General features: G+C 34.3%; 1 protein-coding gene across 2 annotated transcripts; it reads right to left on the reverse strand.

Moving 5' to 3' along the window:
• Window positions 1-607: 607 nt before the first annotated feature.
• LOC106154535 (transient receptor potential cation channel subfamily M member-like 2) lies at window positions 608-21,848 on the reverse strand. 2 transcript variants are annotated; one of them, XM_013528904.2, is made up of 29 exons: window positions 21,741-21,813; window positions 19,653-19,738; window positions 18,788-18,982; window positions 17,698-18,233; window positions 17,415-17,488; window positions 16,786-16,972; window positions 16,412-16,592; window positions 15,906-16,072; window positions 15,296-15,500; window positions 14,605-14,776; window positions 14,214-14,370; window positions 13,899-13,974; window positions 13,530-13,636; window positions 10,748-10,882; window positions 10,125-10,190; window positions 9,878-10,001; window positions 9,339-9,476; window positions 8,881-9,030; window positions 8,470-8,569; window positions 8,068-8,293; window positions 7,553-7,903; window positions 7,105-7,248; window positions 6,545-6,799; window positions 6,147-6,321; window positions 5,577-5,736; window positions 4,896-5,083; window positions 4,351-4,483; window positions 3,870-3,986; window positions 608-3,330 (listed from the first exon to the last, which is right to left on the reverse strand). In XM_013528904.2, exons 3-29 carry the CDS (start codon window positions 18,966-18,968, stop codon window positions 3,153-3,155), a joined length of 4,683 nt encoding a protein of 1,560 aa, XP_013384358.2. In that variant the 5' UTR covers window positions 18,969-18,982; window positions 19,653-19,738; window positions 21,741-21,813; the 3' UTR covers window positions 608-3,152. The 2 variants fall into 2 exon arrangements, with proteins under 2 accessions (XP_013384358.2, XP_013384360.2); XM_013528906.2 differs by lacking the exon at window positions 19,653-19,738 and having other exon boundaries at window positions 21,741-21,848.
• Window positions 21,849-21,884: the final 36 nt, after the last annotated feature.

Genomic DNA, 21,884 nt, shown 5'->3' on the forward strand with positions numbered 1-21,884 from the left:
GTACAGTAAACAATTTAAGTGTATGGCTATTAATTGGCATATTTGTAAATTGGCTAATTACAGTTCAATGTCATTCTTTAAAAGGGATGAGAAACTAAGAAAATATAAACAATTTTTGTGGCAGTTAAGCTGTCAAATGGAGTGAAAGATGATAAAAATGTTGACCTAATACAGAAATGAAGAACCACTAAATATATTTTTCTTTTATTTTTTAAGGAGTGATAATATTTAAATACCCATAACATGTTGTTAGGCTGTATTCCCAGAGCTTTTAGATAGATCTATCCCCGTGGGGAGTCTCACTAGATTACTGTCAGATAATCAGGCTTAAATGTCCGTCCCGCCTACTACAAGCTGTAAGGGGGTAATTAACTTTCGTGTCCGCTCGGCTGACAGCTATTTAGCGTGAACCCCCAGGGAGTTAGGTCGATCTAAAGTAGATCGATCTAATCTCTGGAAATGGGGTCTTAGAGTATATTAACATTTTTGTGCTATTGAAATTAAGGTAAAGGGGAGGAGGTATATTTAATCTAATATTAGCATTATGGGTTTCATCAATGTCGTTCATTTGATCAAGGATGACAAAAAAGTATCATCAGTCAATGTGTTAGATGCTAAAATTTTATTTACTATAAATCTGCAGAATGCAATATATCACAGTTGAAAGATACTGTGTAAATTACCCATGTACAAAAGTGGGTTTTAATTTAGAATAACTAGATTATTGGAAGGTTAAGAAAGTCAGTTTCAATGTGAAATAACTGTGGACTTAAATTTCAGAAAAAGATCCACAGATAATTATAAAAAAGTAAAGTTGTTAAACATCTAACTTTAACATTAGTACATATATACAAGTTTAAAGAATTGACTATAAGTGTATAGACTATAAGTTTAAAGTAATGGCTATTGCACCTTGATGAAGTAAAAGCATACAAATATAAGAAATTTTTGTCAAAGCTAGGCTTTACCAAAAAAGATACAAGTTAAAGAGTTTACCCTTATTATAATCTAAAACTCAACTACTTATTTATTTAACAGGTGACATGTACATCTGATATTAAAATAAATAAAGCAAGATATAATGATATTTCAACAAATTGGCCCTCAATACTATGAAAAAATATAAACATGAGATAATATATCAATATATGGAATGTCACAAGCAAATTTTCTCAAGGAAAAGTGATTTAAGGTAGGAGGCAAAATAGGTAAGGTAACAGATATTTATATATAAATTAAAATAGAGTATTCAAACCATAACTAAAAAGTAACTACACAGTTATGATATATTCTGATTAACATAAGTTAACATTCTTTCAGAATTCCGTTGCTAAACAATTATACTGTTAAAGGTTGACTATCAAGCAACAAAACATTTTCCAAATAAACACTTATAATTAAAAATTATTATAAAAGATGGTAATATTCAACTTGTATAGTATTATGTTATTTAATATATGAAAAGGGGGACGGGTTGATCTTAGGCCAGTACAAAAAATTTATAATATGCCTGAAAAACATTATATCTATCAAATTGGTGATTAAGATTTTCTTATGGGAGTGTAATTTTCATCACTAATACATTTATTGGAGGAAAATGTTGTTATCCTTGTCTTCAATGGCCTTCAAACAGTTTGCAGAGACAAAAGTCGCTTCCATTTACCAAGCACCAGAATCACATGCAAGCACTCACTAAGTTTCTAGCATATTCCTGTACTTAACAATCAACTAAATTGTTTGAAGACCACATTTACGTGATTACCTGCAATGGGCACTTCATTAATTGTATGCAATCAACTTATAATGGGCTTGGCATAGCAACAGAAAAATTTGTGACACAATTTGATCATAAAAATTTGGTGGAAAAACTTGGATAGGATACCTTGAACGAATCACCTCTATCTCTCATGGAATGTTAAAATCTTCCCTGAACTATTTTCATCATGAATGTAAACTTATTGCTTGATTTTCATTGTAAAAAAGTGTTGTCAAAATATTTTTAATGCTTAAATATAAGGCATGTAAAAATGTCCATATAACTACTGTAACAGCAACAACTGCCTTCATTTTTACTGCAATGTTACATTACACATATCCTGTGAATGTTACAATGACACTGGAATGATATTAAAACTTGTATCACAGTGCTTAAACCTCATTCTGTTTTGATAAGTCAAAAATTGTCTTATAAATTGACATGTGACAATGTGATGAACCTGTAATTATAATCACATCACTTATTACTGTACAACAACAACAATAATAATATCTATTTATAGTTTAAATTCCAAATATGTTAATTAGACTTTACTGTGTAAAATACAAGTTTCAAAATTTTTTTCAAGATTCGTCATTCCTGGCTCCAAACATATTATGGTATGGCATTAAGTCAACTTTCTTTATCTGAATCATTTTTAAGTGTTACATGCAATTAGAGAAAACTAAGGAATCAATTCCATTAATTTTTGACCAACAAACATGCTTTCTTTCTATGTGCACTTTTACAATGTCTTTGGTTTCCTGAGAATGATGGTTTGATTGGGATATTAAAAGTAGCTTATTAAATATAATTCTGATACTCGGTAACAACAGTATCTATAAAAAGTTCCTCTCAGCACTATGTATAACATGAAAAAAATTATCTAAATCTCACTTCAATCAAAACCACAGGTGTATACTGACATACAACAAAAGTACATACTGGCACCATATCTTATATGGTACATGCTCAATTGTGAAACTCAAATAAAAAGCATTTATATTGTATTCATCTTTGGATTTGACCATACGTCTCCATTCGGTATTCCTGTACTCCTAATAAATTTCATTTCATTCATTCAAATAGTGCCAAATAATTTTTGACAGGAGATTCATTCTGTGGATTGACACATCACAGCTCAGTGCATATAACATGCATGTCACATTAAATGGCTTTTTGTAATCAATTAATTGGGCACCGTAGATGAGAAATGTAAGACATTATAATTTTGAATCGAATGAGTAAAGAATTACTATGCAGATCTCGATTTAGGAATAAAAAAAGGAAAAAAATATACAAAATGTACAAAAGGTAAAATACTTCTAGAAAACAAGAACAATGACTCTGAAATTTTTGTATCTGATGGAACATCACATAGAAACAAGGATTTTCTCTAACTTGAGATGTGTGTCATTCCCTCCTTGCTGTCCCCGGCAGGACCACCATAACCATGTTGCTGCAGCAGTTTCAGGACTTGTTCCAAATGATTAGTTTGCCTGCTGACCTGGTCCTCTAATTCCTTTAGACGCTTTTGCAGGTCTGCAGTTTCATCTGCTGGACTGACACTTTGTCTGAAACAGAGACAGAATGTACTTCTCTAACTGGACTATATACGTGATGGTTTAAGAAGCTGTACAGATATGAACACCTGGGCCCCGTATCTCAAAAGCATCGCATATTGCGAATAGCTATATCAAGTAGAGGCTACAATGTATTATATGGGACGAGTATGGGCGAGTTATGGAATTGAGATGCTTCTGCACGGTCGCAATGCACGATGCTTTTGAGATACAGGGCCCTGGTCTGAAAAGAAAATGTCATATTGATGGCCAAATAGCAATACCTTGCACATAGGTTTATTTAGCGTAACAGACAACACAAAAATCAGGTGAAATTGTAAGCCAATAAGATGTTTACAAAATTTAAAGATATTTCCAAGAAAGCCTCTGGCCTTGCCATTTTAATAAACAAAGAGCTAAAAAATGAAGTGTGAAATACAAATCTATTGATTAAATGTAAAATTTAAGAAGAAAATTGGAAGAAAAAGATGGATTGCGGAGAAACCAACTTAGCTCTGTAAACTTTATCTGAAGTACCAGTACCAGTATACCTTAATTCTGGCTCTACAGGAGGGTTAAAAGTGCTGTTAAGGCCTGGAACACTTGTTTGATTTTGATCCTCAATTTGTTCTTTTATTTGCTCCAGGTCATCTATCACTTGCTCAATCCTGAAGTTAAATTATTCTCATTTAACAAAAAATGCAAATGAAGTAATGCCTCACAGCAATCAGTTTACTGTAATATTGATATATTTATGCTTGTCATGTTTTGAAAATCAAAAATATCAAAACGAAAATAAAAAATAATACCAAAGAAAAAAATGAAAAAAATATGTTTCAATAAAGATAGAAACATACCTTAGGATATTTCCCAGCACAGTGCACCCCAAATTTCAGGGTGAATTAAAAAATAGTCTACACTTGTTATACCAAAAAAATTTCACTATCTGAAGTAAGGAAGTCAATATTAGTCGTTTCCATTTTGTAAGCAGCACAAGTGACTTCACTTCAGCAAGCAGGAGCCTCATCTTACCTTTCCCCAGCAGTAGATATTTTATTGGCCATGTGGGCTTCATTCTCTTGGTGGGTGCGTAATAAGTAACTTTCCATTCCTGCCTTTTCAAATACAGTTAGCTTTTCTTGCTCATCTACAGATAATACTCTCTCTGAAATTTACAAGTAACCATTGAAGTTTATTCATTAAATAACCCCCTTTAATTCTATTAGCTATCACTGACAAATATTTTGACTACATGTGGGAAAAGTTGATCATAATATTAGACTACAAATGCTGGTATACAAATTTTGCACCTTGAGTTCGTGCAATTTTACTGTCAAAAAAAAAATCTTATACTGCCTGATTTTCAATTAATTTCAGAAATAATTATCAATAAAGTATTAAATCTCCTAATCACATGTTTATTCTTTCTGTTTAAGATAGCCTTTGTTGCACTTAAAGTTATATAATTTATAAAGCTTCTGACTGCCTGAATACTTTGTTGCAATTAATTTTATGTTCATAAATACTATTTCAGCAACAAGTAAACTATACATGTACATTCACACCATTTTACTCACTGAAAGAGTCATCAGAATTTTTAATTCCTCGACATTTCTTAACAATGTACATGATTCCCCTGACAATATGACTAATAATTATTGCAGGAGGTGGTAGTGGTGGCCTATCATGATACTCGTAGATCAGTCCAAAACGGTAAAACCTCCACACTGTTAATGAATTGTCTTGAATATTCTGGAAAGTGTAACTGGAAAAAAAGAAAGGGATAGAATCAACATTTTTATGGAAAAGTAAATGATGTGGTTCATTTTTGAATAGTGTTGCATTTATTGTCCATTGCTTTCTTTCAGTGCACATAACAACTACCAGACTTGGCACCGAATGATCCCGAATTCACCGGTATATCGGACCACACTTTCCGTTTTCAAGGTGTGCATCAGTATGCATTTCACAGTATCATAGCCCAGAACAAATTTTGAGATGAGATGCACTACTTTCCAACCCCACTCAAAATCATCGCTATCACTTCGCGTACTAGGCAAGAGCGGTGTCGTGTCTGATACTTCGAAGCACGTACTGATGCACACCTTGAAAACGAGTGGTGTGGTCCAATCTACTGGTGAATTCAAGATCATTCAATGCTGAATCTGGTAGTTGGGTAGGCCTGAACAAGCTAGTCTGCAAGTGAGCTAAATGTTAACAGAACAACTAGCAAGGAGAACATCATTTCTAAAACTTACTTAAATATAGCAATGAGGAGGTTGAGTAGCAAGACATTGGTCAGTAACATGTAGATAACCATCAACACAATGGTCATCCATTCATTCTGCTGTGGACACATCTGTGGTCCATTGTCTTGTAAGTACAGTGTGGCATTACTGGTGCACTGGTCAATTTTACCTGGAAATAATAGAGCATTCAACATTGTAAGACAATTACCATACAGAGATAAGATTGTAACAATTTTTTTTCTCAATGCCTATGTACGACATGGCACAATGCATTAAATCTACCAATAGGTTCAAGTTAATGATTGTAGAAATTTCAACATGACATTATATTACACAGCATGCTAAAGTGCATACAAAACAAATAGAAATCTCTTCCTTGAATCCTAAGGATGATATAATATGCCTTCTGGTTTATACATAAATACAATGTAGATATAATGTCAGATATTCATATCATTCAAAACAAACTTCAGCTGTCCTTGAATCTTTGAGATTATTCATGATTCTTGCTTAATTCATCCATACAACATAAATGATAATAGATATTGATATATGTACATTGTGAAAGATGTCACCTACCTGAAGTCTCATCCAAGAACAGGTCTCCATACATCTGCCAATATGGTATGTAGACAACATCTTTCAAAATAGACCAGTCTCGCTTGTGGTTTGGATATAAAAGTGCCTGCACAGCCACTCCATAGGCTAGCAGGAACACCAGGAGAATCATCACAAAGAAAATCACATCTGTTATCTGAAACAAAAGTAGCTTTTATTTAAATCATGATAATACTTCATAGTTTCTTGTCTCTGTAGGATTATTTCATGTCTGCACACATTCTAAATTACCTTCCCCAGCACACCTTACCTAGTTGGCTACAAACACACTATAATAGTATTATGGTTTATTAGACTAATTCAGCAACAGAGATGTAACTGACCATATATGTCAACAAAAATGTTAACTTTCAACTCACCATGCGTCTTATCATGATAACTTTAGGTCCCATATCTTTGTGGATCATGAAACCCTGCAAGAATCTCACAAAGTGCAGGATCAAGGTGAGACAATAAGCACGTCTTGCATGTACAAAGTCTGCCTCAGTCAACGTAAACCTGAGGACCACTGAGATTATAAATAAGGTGTACATGATCAGGTCTAGTTTATTCCACACACTTTTCCACCAATCTGCCAATTTATACCACAGGGAACGTGAATCTTTGGTCAGGACCTATTGACAAAGGTAAAGAAAGTTTCACCAAAGAAGAAATGTTTTGGTATGGACAGTATTAGGAAATTTAAGTAGGGTTTATTTAACTGTACACATGAAAAATATTTGGTAATGCTTGAAGTAAAATAAATGTGGACACAATTTTTATTAAATTTTTATTTTATACCCAGTCAAGTTTTAAAACTTTTATGAAACATTTAAGAATTATGCCACACTTATGTTCTGCTGTTACAATGTCAAAATGAGTAATAATAAATTTCAAATGGTACTTATTCAAAAGAACCTCTTGCTTCTGATCACCTTACCTGCCTAACCTCTTCCAATATTGACGTGCCACTGAAGATCCAAACAAATATTTCCCAAATGTGCAAATTATCTGGTGTATTCATAGGATGCAAATCTACCATCAGGAAGTAACTGAACATGCACAAAAACACTATGTACATAATCTGAAAGCAAAATTTAAATGTTTATGCATTGTTTACAAACATTATGATGCATACGTTCACTTTTCACTTTGGTTGATGACAAGAGTTCAAATAAATTTATAAAATAAACTTTTTTAGCATTATTTGATTACGTCCTTCTTTTACTTAACAACAGTGCTCCTCAACAGCCATACTATCTTTAATATATATGGTAAAAAAATATGAACTCTTTCTACAAGTAATAAAATACTGTACAGTTTCACTTGAAATTCAGGATGTATGAATAATCATTCTATTTTATATATGTAAATAAAACTGCACTTGCCTGCTGATATAAAAACTTTGTGATAGGCGCAGTGTGGAAATAGTAAAAGGCACGGAAAATGCTTATACTATCCTTGTCCAATCCACAACAGTTCACTTGGAAGTAAGAGTGCTTGGCTCCTTTTCGATTTTTCTCCCGTCTAGTTTTTGACCTGGTAAACTCCACTCCATCCCCATCTGGATCTGAATCTTCCTCCTCCTCATCTCCATTTTCTTTCTCTGCCTCAGGAGCAATTCGATTCACGGAGCCCAAGTCAATTCCTCTAACCTCAGAAAAGCTTTTCAATGGTTTAGATTTGATGCGAAATTTTATGAAGGGGATCACAAATGGGATGAACAAAGACGGGACAATCTGAAAGACAAAATAGTAATTGTTCTTCACACTTAATCTGATTACACAACTAAACCTGTCAAGTAATAAATGAACAATTGACAAACAAATATCTAAAAGCCTGGAATTATTAATCTATAACTACTTGATAGCTTTTCTGTTAGGTACCCAGTGGCACCATTCACCTTCCATATTGATGTGTGTTGCACCATCTTTCCCAGCCATATCATATTAAGTTTGGTCTGACAACAAGCTTGCTCCATGAAGTGCATCTGTCTGGCTGTGTCAGCTATCGTCATCACTGTATCATGGCCAAAGTGTGGCAACTGTCTGGTCACAAGACGATGGCCAAGGATCTTGTCCTTTGAATAGCACTCATTCAAAACGCCAACTGCTAGCTCCTCAAACTCCCTAAAATGTTTACATCTACTATGTCATTACTTAGTTATGAATTTGTCACTTTTTTACTATTTCTTCAGTACTAACAACAAGCAGCTAAGGAAAAACAGCATTTTAGCTCTGTTGGTCTTTTATTTAGCACAATTACATTCTGGAAGTTATATACAATATGTAACATCTATACATACACTCCATGATTTTTTAAATCCTCGGCTAAGTCCACCTCTTCATCTCCTGCTGCATCTTTTGACATGCGTTTCAAAATGGCACTGGCAAAGAGAGCAGCTCCTACAACATCCAGAACTTGTGATATAAGCAGCCAGTATGTGAAACTTGACACATGCATATGCAATTAATATTCTATACACACAGAGATGTCTTACATTCTGTCTTGTAATAACAACAACCAATATGTCTATCTCATTCAACTAAATGGTTTCCAGGAATACAACAAAATTAATGGAGAGAGCTGACATATGTGACAGTAAATCACTTAACATACAACATGTATTAATTCAACAGCAAACCTTTTTTCTTTTTTAAGACTTTTCTACACATATACAATAAACATTTATCTTTAGTGTATAAAAAATGTATACCTATATGGTCTTTCCCCATTTTCCAGAACAACTTTGCTAGTTCCTTTCTATTCAGAAGTACTGCCCACAGCATCAGATGTTTTTCAGGTCTCTCAAATTCACATTTTTGTTCTTCTTTCAGTTTGGTCCTTTTTTTCTTCATCTTTGCCCCTGTTAGTTGTCAGTAAATTAAAGTACATCTTTCAATTCTATGTGGACATTTGGTGTACAGTTTACTTATGTTTACTTAACATTTCTCATACTAAACAATTTCTATTTAAATCATTTTTTGAACAGAACTTCTGATTGGTTTGCACATGAAACATGCTTTGCAGTGTTTTTTTTTTAAATTCCTTTTCCAGATCTAAGCCCCACACAAATTCATCTACATGATGAATACAAGAAAAGCAATGAATATACCTTTCTTGGGCACAAACACACCTTTGTACATCTTAACAAAAATAAATAAATAAACTAACCTGGAGCACATTGTGATATTGTATTCACTCTCTCATCAACTTCATTCACTTCTGTATATCTTTGATTTGTCATGTCCTCAGCAAGGCCTGCCTCAGCACTGGGTTGATTCTCACACATCCCAGGCTTCTGACTTGCATCTAACATCATAATAACAAGGACATTATAACATACTGAATCGCCATTTATACACACTGTACATGAAACCCTCCTAACAAGTATGACTATCATATATCACAATTCAATTTCACATTTGGTCAAAATAAAAATATGAGATTGGTTCTACAGCTGACACTGACAGTTTTTTAAAACTTAGAAGCAAAGAAGTTTCTGCTACTCATCACTTGTAATAATAAATGGTTTAATCACATTATAGGGGTGTTAAATGCCAAATGAAAAATAATCATAAAAAAGTAACTTTAAATATATACAATTTTGTACTGTAGAATTTAAAAAAGGCAAATTTGCTACAATGGCATGTACTAAGTATGCACTTGGGTTTATATTTCTGTATGGTCCATTTTCTTGTATCATGGCTTACATAAATTGTCTTGCTGATCTTGTACACAGCGGTTAATCACACGCCCAATGTTATACAGCACAGAGTTTTGATCCAAGTCCCCGTGGTCCCCATCTCCACTCCTTAATCGGCTGGCAAAAGATTGCTGAAAAAGAAGTACTTTTGGAATCAAAATGTTTCAGACACCCTCAAAACAAAGAATCAGCATAAACTTTAAAACATTTGTATTCCCTCAAAAGTATTAAACTGTACTGTTAGTTTTCCATACCTGCAATTGTTGTACCTTCTCCTTCAAGTAAAAAGCTCCTGCACCAGAAAATCTGTCTTTCAGTACCTGTATGAAGCAAATAAAACTGTCAGTGTCAGCTGTAGAACCAATCTCATATTTTTATTTTGACCAAAATGTGAAATTGAATTGTGATACATAATTGTTTGGGGGGGGGGGGGGGGTTCTTGTACAGTGTTTATAAATGACTATTCAATTTGTTATTATGTCCTTGTCATTATGATGTTAGATGCAAGTCAGAAGCCTGGGATGTGTGAGAATCAACCCAGTGCTGAGGTTACACAGCAGTTGGTATGCACAAAACTGCCTATTATCTTGCATTATTTAACTGTCAAATGATGTGAGAAACTGATTTCCAATAACAAAATGGCAATTCATGAAACTGACTTTAAATTACTTGTATATTTAAAATTTGTACTTTAACAAACAAATACTCAGATTAGCCAAATTAATACCTTCCGAAACATTTCACAGTTACTCATATTTTTCACTTGGCTTACTCAAGCATGACCTTTTCTGTGGACAGGCTAATTGCCTAAATATCTTCCAAAGCCAATCCAAAATCAATTTCTTTTTAATAAATCCAGAAATACATCACCACATACATCATAGTATAATTCCTGAAGCTTGCTGGCTGTTAAAAACTTCTTGAGGTCCACACCCATGTCCAGGAATAAATGGACAAACTCCAGCCTGTCCTGGACCAGAGCAGTGTACATGGCAGGGTACAAATCCACTTTCTGAAATAGAGATGAAAAAAAAAAAGATATCTAAAATCAGTACCAGAATTATAACTCAATACAAAGCAAGGTATTAACAGTATACTGACTTTGTTTGCTTGTATATCCATGGTCTAATTCTACAAATTCTTCAAAAGGTTTTGATGACCAACAAGACCTTCTTCACCGAGACTTTGAAACCAGCTGTTAAAACCAAGTTTTAAAACATTTTGTTGCAGTGACCACAACTCACAGGTAATATTAAGCTAAGCAACCACTTCAAATGCCCATAGTCATCTCTTTTGGATGGAAAAGCGTCATCAAACTAGAGGATCAGAGAGGCGATACCGCCTCTGGATATTGTACCACCAGCTGGAGTAAGCGCATTCGTATGGACCCCCCCCCCCCCACAAAAAAAAAAAAAAAAAAAAATTGAACAACACCACCAGTCTTGTGTTTGACAAGCTCTATAAAATGCAATAAACAAGAGTTCTCAAAATATGCAACAAGAAAAAAAAAATCGAAAAAACATAACAGTTAAAATGGTCCAATCAAGGAGATGTTCAAATTGACCTGTATTTTCCTAACACTGATCACTCCTGTGATTTTCAAGACAATAGGCCTATTGGTTTTCCTTGAAATGCATTATCAGTATTGCATATACCGGTATGCTGACAAAAGAGAAAACCTAGGGACAACACTGGGCAGATCTCTGCTAGTTTTGAAGATATGAAGGGCAAGAAAATATGCAGAGTTCAGTTTGTGGTAAAAAAGTAGGTCAAAGGTCAATTTCAAGGTCACAGCATATGACTTCCTGTATAAGTTCAATAGTAGCTATGGGCATTTCTTTGCCAATGTTGGAGATATGAAGGCCAGGCAAAGTGCAGTTCATCATAAATAGTAGGTCAAAGGTCAATTTCAAGGTCACAGTAAGATTGCCAGTATATGACTTCCTATTCAAGTTCAATAGTAACTTTGGACCTATCTCTGCCAGTTTTCGAGATATAAGGGATAGAAAATTTGCAAAGTTCAGTTCGTGTTGAAAAGTAGGTCAAAGGTCAATTTCAAGGTCACAATATTAAGGCCAGTATATGACTTCCTATTCAAGTTTAACAGTAACTATGGGTGTATCTCTGCCAGTTTTGGAGATATAAGGGCTGGGAAATTTGCAAAGTTCAGTTCATGGTGAAAAGTAGGTCAAAGGTCAATTTAAAGGTCACAGTTAGATTACTTGTATATAACTTCCTATTCAAGTTCAATAGTAACTATGGGCGTATCTTTGCCAGTTTTGGAGATATAAAGATCAGAAAACTTCAAAGTGCAGTTCATCATGAAAAGTAGGTCAAAGGTCAATTTCAAGGTCACAATAAGAATGCCAGTATATGACTTCCTATTCAAGTTTAACAGTTACTATGGGTGTATCTCTGCCAGTTTTGGAGATATAAGGGCTGGGAAATTTGCAAAGTTCAGTTCATGGTGAAAAGTAGGTCAAAGGTCAATTTAAAGGTCACAGTTAGATTACTTGTATATAACTTCCTATTCAAGTTCAATAGTAACTATGGGCGTATCTTTGCCAGTTTTGGAGATATAAAGATCAGAAAACTTCAAAGTGCCGTTCATCATGAAAAGTAGGTCAAAGGTCAATTTCAAGGTCACAATAAGAATGCCAGTATATGACTTCCTATTCAAGTTTAACAGTTACTATGGGTGTATCTCTGCCAGTTTTGGAGATATAAGGGCTGGGAAATTTGCAAAGTTCAGTTCATGGTGAAAAGTAGGTCAAAGGTCAATTTAAAGGTCACAGTTAGATTACTTGTATATAACTTCCTATTCAAGTTCAATAGTAACTATGGGCATATCTCTGCTAATTTTGGAATATTTAACATTTTCCCCACTGAATATTGCAATGTTGTAATTTTTGATATAGCGCAATGCCTAAACCATATCGAAAACAAAAAAATGGACACCACCCCCAGTATTGCACTTGACAAGTTCTACAAAATGCGATGAACAAAAGGTCTCTGGAATTTACCATTCCAGAATAAAAGCAAGTTTTCAGTTTCGGTATCTAATGGCTGCTTCTCCCATGAAATTGCACCGATTGACCCATAACTCCCAAAGATGAAAGGAGTCCCCAATTGTAACCTCTCACTATAACAGGAGAGCTTAGATCTGTGTAGTTTCCAAAAAATAGCACAAACAAATATTTTTTGGCAGAAAATTCCCATTTTTAGAAAATTTTGGCTTGTTTGACCTTGAAAAAAAAGGTCAAAAGTCAAATCCAATGGCATATTTGGAATCTCCACATATGCCTTTCGGTCAGACTTCTGTAGTAATTTTTCCCATAATTCCTTTGGATTATTTAGCCTTGAATTTTCAAAAATTTCGACAAGGGTGCGTTTCAACAAGTGTCATGCCCAGGCCAATGCACCGACAGAGACAAAAAAACCAGGGTGTTCAAGTTGAGATTATATGTGACCTAAATCCAAGAGATGGGGACACAGGTCCTGGCGGTCTAGGAGGAGAAGCGGTAACGGTGACTTGTTTCCGGCGCCCGCCTGCGGAGCGGAGCTGTACGAGACGGGTCGGGACTAAAACCACGAGTACCACCAGCGTATACGCTGGTGGTACTAATGATATCAAACAATAGTGGCAAGAAGATATTTACCTGCCAATTCTCTCTGTTGTCCTGTGTGAAGATTTGCTGTCTTGCAACATCTGGCCTGTTCCAAGCCAGTGCCAAGTTAAGCTGGGTTCTTGCATCCGATTTGTTGGCTTATTATAAACAGCAAAATAACTATCTTACATTTCAATGGCAGCTTCTTTTCAAATCTACAATCTATATTTCTTATAGATATGAACACCACAAGGTATTGAGAAATAACATTAAAATATGGATGGTATGGCCATCATTTGTGCCTAAACGGTGAGTTTAATAAACCATCTGCTTTGTTTGCAGTATTCTTTTTACATAGTTTAAATAGTTAAAAAAGATTTTTCTCATTGCGTCTTCAGTTACATTTTTTTCTCCACTTACCCTTCAAAAGAGCATACAGAATGGCTTTGTCCATATCACGGGCTGAAGTGGAGTCATTCAGACGGAATACTGTTAACTGTCAACAAAAGTACAAATCTTTAATATAACTTATTTATCATCACACACAGAAAGGTTCGATATTAACTGTTTTAAATTGTGTTATTAAAAAAAATAATTAAAACAATATTAATTTTTGCATTATATTTTTCAAAAATGATGTTGTTTAAAACATTTCTTCAATTCAGAATTTCCACTATTGTACACAGAATTATCTAATATAAATGCTGGCCTGGTGAGTATTAATTACAAACATACCAGTTTTCTGTGATCCAAGCAAATCTTCAAATTTTTTAAACATTTCTTGATAATTTTTTCCACTTCTTCTTGGTCCAAGCCATGTAAATCAAACAGGGATTTTGCTTCTTCTGCCATTTCATCCTCAAAATTGCTTGGGTACTGTGATTCTTCTTCTCTGCAATAAGAAGTCCCTAGCTGTGTACATAACACTCAATGTGTTCCTAAATATTTGCCTTTATTGAAAACTAAGTTCTTTTTGATAAAAAAAGCCAAAAAAAAAAATTATAAAAAATTCAATACTCCAAGCTTAAATAAAAAACAATAAGTAAACAATAAATAAAATAAAATAAATATTTTACAGATGTACCAATTTTTTTCTAGTAGCGCTATATCATAAAAATGTGCTTACTTTCCCTTTTCCTTGCTTCTGGTCATCTTGTAGCCACAAATTAAGTAATCTGCTGCCCTTCCAGAACCCCCAATGATGACCACAGGGGTGTCCTGCTTGACCGCCTCTGCTACAGTCTGAAGTGTGTTGATCCCACCCTCCAGCACCAGTAAGATGATTGGGACAGGGACACCTGAACAGAATGACAGAGTAATGTAGATACCTATCATTGATATTACCTCTAGTACTACTGGTAGATTGCCATTGTTATAATAAAAGTAAATGTCTGTTCTAATACACATGTCAATCTCTCTCTCTCTCTCTCTCTCTCTCTCTCTCTCTCTCTCTCTCTGCAAATCTTTACTTGTGTCTCTAATTATGGTAACTTTGATCTGTAATCATTTACAATCAAAACCACATATCTACAACACTTGGTTGCCCAGCATGAAGGACAAATTCAGACAGAAAATACTGTCAAACTATGACACTAGTCTATACCTTAGTTTCAGTAAAACAACTTGAAACATCGATATTGCCATCTGTTTTATAGGCTGTATACCAAAAGTAACAGCATTACTGTATTCACTACTCATGCAAATGAAAAAAATCACATATACAAAGGAGACATGTTTAATAACTGCTGCATAAACATTGCTGAAATCCAATGCATAATTACTAGTAAAATGAAACAAACTAAAAGGCAATCACTTACTCTCTGTTATTGAAATGCCAGTCTCCACCTGTTCAGAGATGTACTGCTCCAACTTTGCTCGCAATTTGATTTCTGCTCCATACTTGTTTTCTGTGCCATTATCCACAAAGATGTAATGTGTATGGTTTGGATCTAGGGCAGCTGTCCCAGCCCCACCATTTCGTAGGTCTTCACTTCTGTACAGTGCTGGGAAACATCCCATATTCTAGCAATTAAAAGGTGCATGAGACAGTAAATAACAGAAAATGAGCTTTAACTCAGAGTTACCTCAGACCTTTAAAGTTTAACAATATTAGCCATGTAAATGGCATTTCTTCTATACATATGACTTGAGATCTGTTTTAATTTTGTTATTCCAAAACCGTTTCAAAATATTGCAAATTTCCTATTAAAAATGTAAATCCAATTAATGCATGTACCATAAGTCTTACTTAAGCAATGAAAAGAAACTTTTTCAACACTTCCAAACACCTCCAAATAACTGCTACCTTTTATGTTTGATCAAAATATTTGCACTATGTTATTAAGTCCAGAAAAATTGTATAAATCTCCTGAAAATCTCTTCACTAAAATAAGCCTTTCCTGAAGTTCTTCTGTTGCAGTTCCTCACCTCCTCTCCAACCAAACTTTCCTTGTTGCTGATGATACCCCATGTAGCCACTCCCAGGGCAATAATCTTGCTACTCTCCACATCTGATGCAAATGAATGGTCCCTGACCGCTTCACCCACAAGCTTCATCACACCAGTGTTTGTGCCACCAGATACAACCCACGCACCTGAAGACAGAGAATATGATACACTGTCAGCTCATGAAAGATTAGGATAAACTTAAAAAACATACAAACATTTTATGAATATTGCACTGCTTTTTTGTATTTTCTATATAGGGAAGAAGGGTCTTTCAATCATATCTAATGTCATTGTCCTAATAGCTACAAATACAGGCCAATTACAGCAGGTGAAACAAAGAGAAGAAAAACTGACATAGGTTATTAGTGATTATCTGGTAAATGTCAGTCACTTGTAAGTGTCACATTACATAAAAATTTCCTAAACATGAAAAGAACAAGTTATAGTCTCCAAAATTAAGTTCATATAGGTCAGTCAAAATTCACCTGTTCCTGTTGCAGCATTTATCAAACCAGTCTTAAATGCATGCAGTAAACGAGGTCTGAGAAAGAACTTCTGTGCACCGCCTGTGACAGTGATGATCAATCTTGGAGCTGGCAACTTCCAGTAATCATCGAGCAAATGCCAGAGAGTACTCAGTTCAGTGGTATGGTCTACTCTGATGTACTGGAAAAGATGTCAACATGTTACAAGTATTATTGGTTAAAAACTTACATGTAAACTGGAACGATAAAGTCATTATAACAAGTAACTTACATAGTTGTACCTCATAAAGACTCTTTAGTGCTTCAAAACTTAATTCTAAATAATGCACTACTTTCATTTTCCTACTTTTTTTCACCAAGAATGAAAAACTTACAGGTGCAGGGACTTTATTGTCATAGCCAAACCCAGAGAATAAAATCTCTCCAAAGCAGTCTGGAGGGACTTGTTCAGAATGGTTCTCTCCATTCCATTTCTCATCCTTTGTGTGCTTAGAAATGTCAATTTCTTCATCTACATGCCAAGTTTTACTGCGACCACACTGACACATTCCCTCTGATAATCTGAATACAAAAATTTTTGATTGACATTAATATTTAATCTGTCTATTATTAGAAAAAAAACTTATGTATTTACTTTTTTTTGCAAGTGACTTTACCGCATGCAGGATTTCTGTCTTTGAAAACATCAAGCTCAGGGCTGGGATTGACTAATTCTATAAATGAACAAGCATGTCTGAAATTTTAACAGTGTCCAGAAAACTTATAGTTACTTTTACAGTAGCAGACATGAGCCTTGGTTAAAAAATAAACTATGAACATTTACACCAAACCTTGAAGAATCTCAGGAACCATCAGAATTAAATTTTAAAATGCGGAATTCGGCTTTTCCGCTGAAAAAGCTCATGTTTGAGAAGAATAAAGAAACCAAAATCTCATCCATTTAATTTGCCTCCATAATATCATGAAAATGCCTTTTTTTTTGACTGACATTTAAAATACTAACTTTTTGGGATCTGGTATGTAGGCTGAGCATTCTCGGTGGAAAATCTGATTTGAGACATAAGACCTAATTTTTGCCTAAAAAAACAAAGATAAATCATATTAAAACATATATGATGAAGAACCCTAATAAAAAAAGATTTCAGTCATGTCTATCCTAGGAAAAGAAACAAACTAATGATCTAATGAAAAGCCAATAAAAAGGCTGGTTGGAGATTACGATGATCTTAGCTTTAACAGTACGACTCAACTGCTAAATCAATACTTAATTAATTTTCAATCTTCACCTTGTTAAGTGTAAACCTATGCTTGATCTTCATATCTGATTCTCTAGCATCTTTTCGATGAGATTTTGTCAACTGTCTTCCTAATCCAAAGCCCACTGGGGCCTCCTCATCTTCCACCTTGTCTTCTGTTGACATGATGTAGGTAGATCTACTCTGCATGGATGCCACACTGGCAGTTTTTACATTTTCCCCTTCAAAGGCAGGATTATCCACAGTAAAAGTTCCAGTGCTGCCATTGCTATTTTGCTTACTTTCTATGGTAAAAGTCCCAGTGCTTTCACCTGTACCATGTCTTGCATGCTTTCTTTTGGTTTTTCTTTTCTTGTGTTTTTCCTTCCCTTCATCTACAGTTTGCAGGTTTTGTGCCTCACCTCTCTGTGCATGACTCTTGCCATGTGGATGCTTGTGCTTCACATGTTTTGTACTAGAGGACAGAGGTGTTTTACCCAACAGAGGTTCAGTGCCTTTAGATATACGGAATGTACTGTTTAGTGGAATGTCTTGACCAGCACTGACCCCACCAGTGAAAGTGGCACCTAAAATATATAATCACAACAGAAAAACTAAACATAAGCTAAATTATCATTATTTAAAGCTTACTTAACTTCAAACTAGATTCTTTATGATAACAAAACATGCAAACAATATCAGGATCACAAAAAATGATTTGTTGAAGATTTTCCTATTCAGCTACTGTCAACAATAAAAGCTGTAAACCAATGGCTCAACAACTTTTTCGCTTACAAAACAGACAAACAGAGAGCTAGGTAGCCAACTATTAGAAATTTAGATGGGCAGACAGGAAAATGGACAGACAGTAAAACAGAGATACAGTCAGATACATGTATAAAGAGTAGGCATGCATGTAAACAAGGATAACAATACAGCAATACACAGATATTTAAAAATTAAGTGTTGTTCTTGGTTAACAAATGTGATAATCCAATTGCTTTGATTAATTGTACAAAAAATATAAAAAGATAATAAAAATATTATTCTTCATAACAAAAAAACTAAAAATTCTTTATTAACTCTTTAAACTCTTAACTCTTTAAAAACTCTTTATTAAGCAGACTGATTTCATAGTTACCTTCATTTGGCACTGGTTTTGGTATTTTGCTGGGAGATTTTGATCGAGGTCTAGGTTCAAGTGAAGGAAGTCTTCGATTGTTTCTAATTTGTCTGTGAGGTGGATCAGCATTAATAGGTATGGTGAATGAAGTGCCCCCTGGTGTGGCTTTGGGAGTGAAATATTCCTCATCAGAAGACATCTTGGTATGGAGCTCTAAATTAAAATATAAGGTGACATTTCCGTATCATTTTGATCAAATATTCAGTGTTTTTAGCTAATTAACTGAGTACAAAGCAATGAATAGATTGAATTTTAAGGATGATTGTTTACCTTGATGATGTGTCATTTTGCCTTCATAAAACATGTCTGCATAAAACATATCTACACTTATAAACTAATATAGGAAAATAAGAAAATTGCTAGCTCTCTTTCTTTAAAAAATCTCCTTAATAAGTGTCAGAAATGAACATCTTTCTGTTCAATATAAGCCTGCCCAATTATCCTGATATCACTAATGAACAGAAAAACTAATGAAGGTTGTGATACTCAGTCCTGTAAATAAGCAGCATCCATATAGCTATTAATATGGTTAGTAAGACTTTGACAAATAATTTTCAAATTATTGGACAGTGGCATTACCTGCAATCTCTTAATCACTATGTAAATAAATATTAAAAACTCTGGTTTATAATTTTTTTAAAAGATTTTTTTGGCTGAAATTACCTCATTATCTATTTCAAAGTCAATTTTTTTTTTTTTTTTTTTGAAAATTGTTCACCTTGTTCACCAAAATGTTACAAATTTGTTATAAAATTAAAAAAAAAATGGTTGTATACCCTGTGAGCTTGGTTCATAATATTAACTGCTACATGTAGCTACTCACTGATTAACTTGTCTCTTCAGCTGCTGTGTAGGACAGTCACAATGCATCTCATTACATTTCTGTTACTACAGGTAGGTTCTGCTATGCTGCATAACACAATCAATACCAATATGATAAATGTCATGTGGATATATTCCTTATCACTGACAATATCAGTACATTGTTTTCTACTATATATAAATAAATTACATAAAACCTGTTACTAATGATGGCATGGTATCTTATCAATTCACACTATAATCATCAAAGCTACTTATAATTTGGTAAGTCCCAGTTACAAATCATTTTTACATTTATTTATAGATTCCTTTGTACATGGGGTAAGATCGATGCATTCTTGATAATGATAATAACTCTTTGTTTCAGCCAAAAAATGAATTTTCCTGGAGTAAACAACAATTTTCCCATACTTACCAATGGTTAATGAATCCATTTTTACATTCAAAGTTTGCCCATTTTTTTTTCTAAAAAATTTGGTTTTTTGTTAAAATCTCTTAAGAGATTTTAACAGAGTATAGCCATCAATGGAGGTCATGTGGTCTAAAGACAAGCTCAAATATCAGAAAAAATAGCCATAACTGCCGTTTTTGGGGTAAAACAGAATATACTATATTTCTATGAGTTATTCACAATGTTATATTATTGTGAAATATAGATCTCATACGAAGAGTTATTATCCCTTTAAATTGACAACTGTCACTTGCTGAGTAATGTGCCTACAATATATTGTGTGAGAATAGTAAAAACACTAAAAAAATCATTGAAGTTGGAGAGATCTATAGATCTATATATAGATCCACGCTCGGCTGTCACCTTGATTGGATAGTAAACGATTGTCGTAAAATCGCTAAATGATATTAAAACCGGGTGCATAAACTTGAAAACCACCTACAACAACCTTGGACTACCACATTAATCCAATACAATGCAAAAATAAACTATAACAAGTGGTTAAAGCCTTTAAACCGAATGTCGTAAAGTCCCCATATACCTCCATAGAGACAATAAAATAGAATGAGCTTGTGAAACAAGAAAAATCCAGTTCCAACATAATAATCGAAATAAAATACTGCCGGGCATCGCAGCGGCCTAAAACTTGGCACGCTTACCGCTAATACTGCAGGCTACATCATCCCGTCGCTCGTTTGTAAATTCCGTGCATGGCATACGCACAATCAAACCGTAAAAAACAAATTCTCGGGGTGTCGTTGGCTAGGTCCACTCAACAATCCAATTCAGGAAATGACGTAACCGCAGAGGTCGCATTGTCCAATGGCATGGCTTCTTTTTCGTAATGGTAGGTTAGAGTGGACCTGGCCAACGACACCCCGAGAATTTGTTTTTTACGGTTTGATTGTGCGTATGCCATGCACGGAATTTACAAACGAGCGACGGGATGATGTAGCCTGCAGTATTAGCGGTAAGCGTGCCAAGTTTTAGGCCGCTCCGATGCCCGGCAGTATTTTATTTCGATTATTATGTTGGAACTGGATTTTTCTTGTTTCACAAGCTCATTCTATTTTATTGTCTCTATGGAGGTATATGGGGACTTTACGACATTCGGTTTGAAGGCTTTAACCACTTGTTATAGTTTATTTTTGCATTGTATTGGATTAATGTGGCAGTCTTAGGTTGTCCTAGGTGGTTTTCTAGTTTATGCACCGGGTTTTAATATCATTTAGCGATTTTACGACAATCGTTTACTATCCAATCAAGGTGACAGCCGAGCGTGTATAGATCTAGTCGTTTTGTGACTTTTATAATCGATGCTGTTAACATTTCCATACTGCATTGGCTGTATCACTATTTTATACTTTTTAATTTTATATTCATTATTCCCACTTTTACACTTACCACATACAATAGTTTCTAGCACAAAATCATATAAAAATCATAAATGATTTAAATTGTGCTAAAATTAGAATGAGCAAGTAGCGAAAGCAGGTATTTATATTTTTCTAAATCTTAACGCCTCAAAACCATATAATTTTTTATTTAAATGGATTTTACCCACAAAATAAAATCTAATGATATATCTTTAACTTCTTCTATGAAACGAATATAACGCTACGAGTTCAATTTACATACCACAGCGAGCACCGCTTAGTTGTTTACAATGCTGCCATTCGTATCACAGGAAGTTAGCCGAGTCAGGAATTTGGCGCTTATATCATTTTAAAAACAAGGCTTAGAAAAACAAATCCTAAATAATCATTTTATATTACTACTTTC

This window comes from Lingula anatina, chromosome 2 (assembly GCF_051362555.1).
Source record: "Lingula anatina isolate TDL-2025a chromosome 2, LinAna3.0, whole genome shotgun sequence".
Lineage (NCBI taxonomy): Eukaryota > Metazoa > Brachiopoda > Lingulata > Lingulida > Lingulidae > Lingula > Lingula anatina.